Below are 11,613 nucleotides of genomic sequence, written 5' to 3'. Positions count from 1 at the left end.
ACACACACACACACAGTACACACTTACATACATACTGTCAAACAAACACTGAGTATACACTTACATACATACTGCCACACACAGTATACACTTACATACTGTCATACACACACAGTATACACTTACAAACATACTGTCACACACACAGTATACACTTACATACTGTCACACACACACAGTATACACTTACATACTGTCACACACACACAGTATACACTTACATACATACTGTCACACACACAAAGTATACACTTACATGCATAATTTCACACACACAGTATACACTTACATACATACTGTCACACACACAGTATACACTTACATACATACTGTCACAAACACACAGTATACACTTACAAACATACTGTCACACACACAGTATGCACTTACATGCATAATGTCACACACACACAGTATACACTTACATACTGTCACACACACACACACAGCATACACTTACATACATACTGTCACACACAGTATACACTTACATACATACTGTCACACACACACTGTATACACTTACGTACATACTGTCACACACACACAGTATACACTTACGTACATACTGTCACACACACAGTATACACTTACATACATACTGTTACACACACAGTATACACTTACATAAATACTGTCACACACACACACAGTATACACTTACATACATACTGTCACACACACAGTATACACTTACATACTGTCACACACACAGAGTATACACTTACATGCTTACTGTCACACACACAGTATACACTTATGTACATACTGTCACACAGTATACACTTACATACATACTGTCACACACACACACAGTATGCACTTACATACTGTCTCACACACACATTATACACTTACATACATACTGTCACACACACACACACACACACACACACACACACACACACACACACACACACACACACACACACACACACACACTATACACTTACATACATACTGTCACACACACAGTATACCCTTACATACTGACACACAAACACACAGTGTACACTTACATACATACCATCAGACACACACATACACACACAGTATACACTTACATACTGTCACACACACACACATACAGTATACACTTACATGTATACTGTCACACACACACACACACAGTATACACTTACATACATACTGTCACACACACACAGTATACTCTTACATACATACTGTCACACACACACAGAATACACTTACGTGTATACTGTCACACACACACAGTATACACTTACATACATACTGCCACACACACACACACACACACACACACACACACACACACAGTATACACCTACATACTGTCACACAGACACAGTATACACTTACATACATACTGTCACACACACAGTATACACTTACATACTGTCACACACACAGTATACACTTACATACATACTGTCACACACACACAGTATACACATACGTACATACTGTCACACACACGCAGCATACACTTACATACATAGTGTCACACACACACACACACACACACACACACACACACACACACACACACACAGTATACACTTGCATACATACTGTCACACACATACAGTATACCGTTACATACTGTCACACAAACAGTATACACTTACATACTGGCACACACACAGAGTATACACTTTCATACATACTGTCACACACACAGTATACACTTACATACATACTGTCACACACACACAGTATACACTTACATACATACTGTCACACACACACACAGTATACACTTACATACAGTCACACACACACAGTATACACTTACATACATACTGTCACACACACACAGTATACACTTACATACATACTGTCACACACACACACACACACACACACACACACACACACACACACACACACACACACACACACACACACACTATACACTTACATGCTGTCACACACACAGTATACGCTTACATACATACTTTCACACACACACACACACACACACACACACACACACACACACACACACACACACACACACACACTATACACTTACATACTGTCACACACACAGAGTATACACTTACATACTGTCACACACACAGTATACCCTTACATACATACTGTCACACACACACACAGTATACAATTACATACAGTCAGGTCCATAAATATTGGGACATTGACAGAAATTTCAGATTTTGGCGTCTATTCACCACCGCAATGGTTTTGAAATGAAACAAACAAGATGTGCTTTAACTGCAGACTTTCAGATTTAATTTGAGGCTAATTACTTCCAAATCGGGTGAACGGTGTAGGAATTACAACGGTTTCAATATGTGCCTCCCACTTTTTAAGGGGCCAAAAGTAATGGGACTATTAACTCAGAAGCTATTTCATGGACAGGTGTGGGCTATTCCCTCGTTATTTCATTATCAATTAAACAGGTAAAAGATCTGGAGTTGATTCTAGGTGTGACATTTGCATTTGGAATCAGTTGATGTCGACTCTCAATATGAGATCCAAAGAGCTGTCACTATCAGTGAAGCAAGCCATCATTAGGCTGAAAAATCAAAACAAACCCATCAGGGAGATAGCAAAAACATTAGGTGTGGCCAAATCAGCTGTTTGGAACATTCTTAAAAAGAAAGAACGCATCGGAGAGCTCAGCAACACCAAAAGACCCGGAAGACCACGGAAAACAAATGTGGTGGATGACAGAAGAATTATTTCCCTGGTGAAGAAAAACCCTTTCACAACAGTTGGCCAAATCAAGAACACTCTCCAGGAGGTAGATGTATATGTGTCAATGTCAACAATCAAGAGAAGACTTCACAAGAGTGAATATAGAGGATTCACCACAAGATGCAAACCATTGGTGAGCCACAAAAACAGGAAGACCAGATTAGAGTTTGCCAAACAACATCTAAAAAAGCCAGTACAATTCTGGAACAACATCCTATGGACAGATGAGACAAAGATCAACTTGTACCAGAGTGATGGGAAGAGAAGAGTACGGAGAAGGAAAGGAACTGCTCATGATCCAAAACATACCACCTCATCAGTGAAGCATGGTGGTGGTAGTGTCATGTTATGGGCATGTATGGCTGCCAATGGAACTGGTTCCCTTGTATTTATTGATGATGTGACTGCTGACAAATACAGCAGAATGAATTCTGAAGTGTTTCGGGCAATATTATATGCTCATATTCAGTCAAATGCTTCAGAACACATTGGAGGGCGCTTCACAGTGCAGATGGACAATGACCCGAAGCATACTGCAAAAGCAACCAAAGAGTTTTTTAAGGCTAAAAAGTGGAATGTTATGCAATGGCTAAGTCAATCCCCTGACCTGAATCCGATTGAGCATGCATTTCACTTGATGAAGACAAAACTGAAGGGAAAATGCCCCAAGAACAAGCAGGAACTGAAGACATTTGCAGTAGAGGCCTGGCAGAGCATCACCAGGGATGAAACCCAGCGTCTGGTGATGTCTATGCGTTCCAGACTTCAGGCTGTAATTGCCTGCAAAGGATTTGCAACAAAGTATTAAAAAGTGAAAGTTAGACTTAGGATTGTTTAGTTTGTCCCATTACTTTTGGCCCCTTAAAAAGTGGGAGGCACATATAGAAACTGTTGTAATTCCTACACCGTTCACCTGATTTGGATGTAATTACCCTCAAATTAAATCTGAAAGTCTGAAGTTAAATCACATCTTGTTTGTTTCATTTCAAAGCCATTGTGGTGGTGAATACAGGCCAAAATATGAAAATTCTGTCAATGTCCCAATATTTATGGACCTGACTGTAAATACTGTCACAAACATATACCCTTACATCTTACATACATACTGTCACACACACAGTATACACTTATATACATAATGTCACACACATATACCCTTACATACATACTGTCAAACACACACACAGTATACACTTACATACATACTGTCACACACACACAGTATACACTTATATACTTACTGTAACACACACACAGTATACACTTACATACATACTGTCACACACACACACACATACACACAGTATACACTTACATATTGTCACACACACAGTATACACTTACATACATACTGTCACACACATGCACAGTATACACTTACATACTGTCACACACACACAGTATACACTTACATACTGTCACACACACACAGTATACACTTACATACATACTGTCACACACACAGTATACACTTACATACTGTCACACACATGTACCCTTACATACATACTTTCAAACACACACACAGTATCCACTTACATACATACTGTCACACACACACAGTATACACTTACATACATACAGTCACACACACACACACACACACACACACACACACACACACACACACACACACACACACACACACACACACACACACACACACACACACAGTATACACTTACATACTGTCACACACACAGTATACACTTACATACATACTGTCACACACACAGTATACACGTACATACTGTCACACACATATACCCTTACATACATACTGTCACACACATATACACTTACATACTGTCACACACATATACAGGCACACACTTATACACACATACATACATACAGTCACAACCACAAACTTACACACACACATACTGAACATACAGTCACACACACATACATACATACATACATACATACATGCAGTCACAGTTATACAAACACAATCATACACACAATATAGTGCCCCCTCTCCCCTCTCTCTCACTCACCTTGCAGGGTACATTAGTGTTGGTTAGTCAGCACACCAGCTCCACCGTGCTCTCCTCTCTTGCATGCTGCTGGGCTGGCTGTTGGCAGTGACAGTACTGTGTAGCCTCGCCCCCTGCCCCGACTCCACCTCTTTTGGCTCCCACATCTCTAGAAGGGCAGTCCTTTGCATTGCAGCTCTAATCACCTACGGAGAGAGAGGGCCACGGGGTGTTGAAGGGGTTAACTCATTGTTGGGCTGCTGTGAGCACAGTGGAGACTGAGCTACCATGCTGCTGTCAATACATCCATGTGCCAGCCGGTGACTGATCCTGTCGGCAGCTGCGCTGTGCACCCCTCTAACCCACCCCCCAAACTGTAAGCTTCTAATTTACCTGAACCCCAAAAGCATGTACCCTGGCACCATAGCTACCTAATAAAACAAACCCCAAGTCTAAATTCCACCCCTAACTTGAGTTTTGCCTTCCCAAAAATCCCCCATAGACTCCAACAGAAATGGGTTCCTAATTGACAATGTCAGAAAAATGTGACAGTTGGAGATTTAGATTACTCCAAAATCCTCATTTTTTATGTTTATGCCCAGAAATTTGGCATGCAGCACCCAGTGACAGTTCTACCCGGCCATACAAAATTTCAGGTCCGTACCTCCTATATATTTTGAGGTGTAGCCCCTTAAACACCCTGCCCCCCCTCCAGAATTCTCTATGGAGAAATCCGTTTTTTAGATGCAGCCTTAATATAAGGACACGACTGCAGCCTCTAAAAAAAACAGTCAATGAAGTTAATGTCACCTTGCAGTCTCTTCATAAGAACTGCATTCAAACATAGAATAGGTGCTTAGAGCATAAGCATCCAGAATCTTCTACTTTAGCAGTATTATTCAATATAATTCAAAATGCATCTTATGTAGTAGAACAAATGCTACAATTGCATCACTTTCTAAAGCAAGTCAGAGGAGAGCCAGCTAATCAGAGCTGATTAACTGAGCCAATGAGAGCAGTAACCACAGATGGAAACAAGCACACTTTGCGATTAACATAAGACTACTGCAGGTACTGTACATCAAGCCTTACATCTGCAGCTGTCTCTTATATTTCCTCCTTGAGGTCTCAGCACTTTATTACACTTATTATGTTTAAGACTGAGCTGATAGTCTTTCCACCATTTCGAATAGCCTCACCCCACTCAATTACATTATCTATAGACCGCATCACCATCTATTCTTGCCGACGTTTGTTTTTTTGGAGCTATCCTTGACTCCACCCTCTCTTTCAAACCACACATTTAGTATCTTTCACAGTCCTACCATTTCCACCCCTGAAGTTTTTTCCAGGATCAGACCCTTTCTCACATTGGAGGCAACTAAGACCAACAACCACTCACTGGTCATCTCTAGACTGCTGTAACCTCCACCTATTTGACCTACCTGTCTCCCACCTCTCTCCACTCCAATCTGTCCACAATGCTACTTCACAGCTAATCGTCCTCTCCAAATATACTGCATCTTCATCCACTTTCTTACAGATCCTACACTAACTCCCATTCCCATTCAGAACCTAATTCAAACTTCTCACACTCAAAAGAAAAAGCCCTCAATCAATCCTCTCCTATATTCATCTCAGAACTCTTCTCCCACCCACCCTCCTTGCTCCACAAACTGCCTTCTCTCCTCCCAATTGATTACTTCCTTCTACTACCACCTCCAAGATTTTACCTGTGCTGCTCCCCATCACAGTGAAACTCCCTCCCTCTACCAACCAGACTCTACACCTCTCTACAAAGCTTCCAATGGGCTCCCGAGACCGACTTTTTTAAGAAAGCCTTCCAGCTCTCATACTATCCCACAGCCCCATGTTCCTTGCTCACAGTCTCTTCCATTTGTTTCACCACTCCCTTTTAGCTTGTAAGCACTCATGAGCAGAGCCCTCTTCCCTCAACTGTTTTTGATTAACTCACTTTTATGATCATCTACTTCCCACTGCTACTGTAACAACATCACCAAACCTTTAAGTTAAGTCTATGCTTCTAGTTTGGGTATAATGATTGCTAATGGAGTAATCAGTGGCGTCCCTCCCCGTGGTGTCACCCGGTCCGGGGAGGGACATTTTGAGGGCGGCATAGCCACGTGTGCCCCAATAAGGGGCATGGCCTCACAGGGCAGGGGCGTGACCTCGCAGGATGGGGGCGTGGCCTCATAGCCCGATCCCCCGTCGTGGTCCCGTTCTTATTATTATTGGGGGGGGAGGGTGCAGGGGGTGCTGACTGCTTGTATTGCAGTGTCGGCTCCCTCACAGTGTCAGGAGCCGGCTGCTGCACTTAATACTACAGTGCAGCACCCGGCTCCTGTCACTGTGAGGGAGTGTCAGTCTGCACCTTGCTGTCACCCCTCGGCAGGTGACACCTGGGTGCAGCCTGCACCCCCCACACCCCCTTGGACGCCACTGGGAGCAATGCTTATAAACCTTGTAGTCCATGTTCTGCAATGTTTTGTACTGTGAGTCTTTTTTTCTTTTTGTGTTCATACTGTTTCTGCTTATGTACTTTGTAAGATGCTGCAAACCCCTTATTGCACCATATAAATAAAGAATAATAATAAATAAGAAACAGATGTAACCACGCTCATCCATCCTGCGATGCGTATGCATTTTTAAGTAGTATGATTTTAGATATCAAACAACAACATCTTATACTTCTGAGCAAAGTAACCAATGGTCATGCCAGTGATGTTTTTACTGCTTATGCCCTGTCATGGCATTTGAAGTGAATGCTATTTTTTGTGGTATTGTAAGTCAAATCTAAAGTACGTGACCAGACATAATTTTGTTTCTAAAATATTAGATACTATCTACTGGCTATTTGTTTTCAGAAGGTGATCAAGAAAAAGGCTTCCAACTTCATTTTTACATTTTATATAAATGAACAATTTTGTTTTTATCAATTGTATTACAAACTGGACCATATATTTTCATACTTTCTCTGCAGATATTCTGGCCTCCATTAAGAAACTTGTTTGTTCCTGTTTTCTTAAACTGCTGGCTGGCTAAACACGCTTTGGAAAATATGATTGTAAGTATGAAATGTGACTATGGGAGTCATTTACAGTTGAAAATACATTATGTTCATAGCTGAAGACCCACATTTCTGTAAAGCGCAAGAACACATATACATTTCCTATATACATGTTTGTGTATCATTGACCTCTGTCACCTTATGTCTGCTTTATGGGGAATTTGGCTGGAAAGCGTAGACAAACATCATGAAGTATGAACAATTATGATTACTTCGACTAGCATTAGCTACTCACATCTGATTGGATAATTGTATCTCGACTCCTTCAGCCTAAACTACTTAAAAATTGCATTTTATTACATTTAGTCATGGCTTCGGTATCTATTTACATTACACAATTGACATTTCCATTTGAACTATTGCAGGAAAGAAAATAGAAATTTGTTTTTTAAAGGGGAAAACAACAAATGTTTGATAATTTAGCGTAGTTTAATTTTTATTTCAATTTTTGGTAATTTATTTTTTATTTGTATTTTATAGTTGTATTTAATTAAATTTTATATTGAAAATGTGCCTTTAGCATGAGCATACATTTTAGTTGAGTCTGACATACGTGTTTTTGAGCTGATTGAATTTGATATGCTTCCAAGTGAACATATGCACATAAATATGCTTTTTTCTGCATTTGTATTTTCCTTGCATACATCTGGCCTGGTCCATAGTCAGATGCAGAGCAGCCATAAGTGCAGACAGATGTAATGCCTTTTGCTAATGCAAATATCGGTAGGGCTTCATACATTTTGTTACATTGCACAGTTTTTTTGTTACGATAACCATCAACATTACTATCAGCACTTACACCAACTCCATGCTGAATGCAAAATAATTGTTAAAAGTAGTGTTCTTTTGTCATACACACTCCTCAAAAATAGCTCAGAAGTCTGGCTACATGCCCATGACACTCCTACAAAATGGATATATGTGTACATTTACATGGTTGTTACCTGAGAGACAGACAGTGAGAAGTGGCCATACATGGATCCTCCATCAATGTACATATACATGGCACGGTGTAAGTGCAATTTGCTAAAAATCACATTTTGCATCCATACAGATGTGTCTCCAGTCTTCTTTGCTGTAGTCATGCCAAACGGCTCCTCTCGGCGTGCCTGGTCCCGTGAGTCTCTGCTAGCGTTGGGAGGTTTTTTTTTAATCTTTTTTTTTTGTTGAAAATGCATCTAACTCCAATGTGATGGAACTGGGATGCACCAGGAGACAGTGATTATTAATTTGATACAGTATATGACACATATATCTGTGTGCGACTGAGCCTCTCAATCAGCCAGCGAAGTGCTGTGATGCAGCAGCAGCAGCAGCTTTTTTCTACAAGTTTCTAAAGACTCCGTCACACAGATATAAAAGTGTCAAATATCAAATGAATCATCACAGTCTCCTGGTGCGTCCTAGTTGCATTGACACTAGCAGTGTAGCACGTCACCTGGCGGCTCACTCACACCAGACATAGCATGCTGCATAGCGTATTGAGGCTAGATGAGCAAGGACAATATGTATTTGGACATGCGTTTGATTTGGAATCAGACTCATTGTGAGTGCAATTGCATCGGCCTATAGATGAGCCCTTATATTTCTATATTTTATTGGAAAAAATTGTGTGCTTATGTAGAGGATGAATGTAGTTTTTGGTTGCCAGTTCTCACTGCTAACTATCATTTTATCGTGAGCTTCTAAATGTGTGAATTGGCATGGCATTTCTATCTCTATTGTATTAGCTTAGATCAGACAACTGCAGCATGTGTAAGTGCAGCAGAGAATACAGGTGCCAAGAAATACAATGGATATGAGACTATATTTCCAAATAAAGCTAAAAGGAAATAACAATTAAATACTCCTGCAAAACTACAGATATACTTACACTAGCTCTGCTTTGTGTACAGTATTCATGACATTTTTTACAGGAATTAAGAATTTTCACAATATACCAATCAGTGCAAAATTATCTGACCACCATTATGTATGTTTTTCTTCTGAAAGTTGTATTGATTTTTTTTATATATTTTGTTTTCTTTTTAATGAATCTGCACCTATACACTTGAAACCAGGCTCTGTGCGCAGTGTGAATATGTGACCCAGCAACGTAGTGTTGCAAGAGCAGTAGGGACAATTGTAGGGCAAGACACAAAGAGTCATTTTGAAGGAGTTACATGGCTGAGACTTTTGTGAAAGTCAAAAATTTCAAGAGCTTTGCAAACAACTTACGTGTATGGAAGGATGGCTATATAGAATACATTATGCAACAAAATACATGTCTGAAGTTTGCCAGAAAACATCAGTGGACAGCTAAAATATGAGATAAGGTTTTGTGGTCAGAACAGACAAAAATGGAGCTTTGTTTTAAAAAAGGGTACAGACCTGATATTGCCCCTTCATCAGCAAACACCACCCTAACAGTGTAGTATAGAGTGGCAGCATCATGTTGTGGGGAAGCCTTTTCTCAGTGAGGATTGGGCATATTTTTGAAAGGACTGATGGTATAAGATTCAGGGTATTTCTGCATGCCAACCTGCTTCAGTCTGATAGACAACTTTGGCAAAAGCTTTGAAGAAAGTTCACCTTTTGGCAAGAAAATAATCACAAGCACAAGGCCAAACAACACTTGTGTGGTTGAACATCAAAAAAGGTGAGTGTTCTACCAGAAGTAGTTTAAAGGGGAGAGGCCCCTTTTTCTCTGGCAGCGCAGAAGATTCTTGCTTTGTGCCAGAGTCTACGGCGCTTGCACAGGAAACATGGTGCCCGTGTCATGGTCTCAGAGACTGCTCTATTACACATGGCCACCACACTATTTCCCCAGTGATTTCTGCCATACTGCAGTGTTGATTAATGGGGGACACCAGAGAGATAAGTATAATTGTTGGAGTAGGGTGTCTGATGTGGGCCCCACTGGACCCAGAGGCCCATATGCATTGCACACCCTGCACCAATTAGATAATTGACAATGTTTTCTACAATAGCCAAATCAAAGTCCAGATCTCAATTCAACTGAAAAATTGTAGTACTAATTGAAAATTTCACTCCACAAGATTCATCAAACCAACCTGAACAATCTGGACCAAATCTTCAAGAAAAAATGGATTTATGATTACTGCATTATATTGGAGTGCTGGTATCTCTCCTAATTTGGAACTCTTCCTTGGATATGCTGAGGGTGATGTGTATATATATATATATATATATATTATATATATACACACAAACACTCTCACACACACGTAGCCAAATAATCAGTCAAACATTCATAAAGTTTCAATGTGTATCAATAATTACTATTTAAGCTGGTATTATTTCCAAACCAATTTTATTAGAAAATAGTAATATATTCCCTACAGTTTGTTTGTTTGTTTGGCTTGTTTTAGAATGATCTTCACAGAGCAATACAAAGAACACAGTCTGCAATGTTTAATCAAGTTCTAATTTTGATATCTACTTTATTATGTCTTATCTTTACTTGGTAAGTCTACTATATTTTTTTTATATTCCCATTATGTATTTTATTATACAGTATTCTAATTGAAATCATGTATTCAAAATTGTTGAATTTAGTAATTATATAACTAGTTTATTTTTGATTCAAAAATAACATTGAAATGATTGCTGCAATTTATTAACTAATTTGAAATTTTACTTTTAATTTGTGCTTTTTTAAAACTTGATTAGATATCTTGTATTTGTTTCTTACTGTTAGTGCTCTGAAAGTTTGTTTAGCAACTGCGATGTATTTTATATTGTGTTTTAAATTATAATGTGTTTTAAAATCATAGCGTACTGTAGCTTAGACCTGCAGCAAGTCCATTTCAGATAAACTAGGGCAGCACAGATGGT

General features: G+C 39.6%; 1 protein-coding gene across 2 annotated transcripts in view; it reads left to right on the top strand.

Moving 5' to 3' along the window:
* LOC148517309 (potassium channel subfamily T member 2) overlaps positions 1-11,613 on the top strand; it is a 1,089,312-nt gene that overhangs the window by 660,804 nt on the left and 416,895 nt on the right. For both annotated transcript variants that reach the window (XM_088478860.1, XM_088478861.1), the window contains 2 exons: positions 7,690-7,773; positions 11,148-11,242. In XM_088478860.1, coding sequence (XP_088334986.1) covers positions 7,690-7,773; positions 11,148-11,242 — 179 coding nt within the window. The remainder of the gene's footprint in view (positions 1-7,689; positions 7,774-11,147; positions 11,243-11,613) is intronic.

This window comes from Taudactylus pleione, unplaced genomic scaffold (assembly GCF_031769625.1).
Source record: "Taudactylus pleione unplaced genomic scaffold, aTauple2 ptg000223l, whole genome shotgun sequence".
Taxonomy (NCBI): domain Eukaryota; kingdom Metazoa; phylum Chordata; class Amphibia; order Anura; family Myobatrachidae; genus Taudactylus; species Taudactylus pleione.
This window is presented reverse-complemented; position numbering and strand designations above follow the sequence as displayed.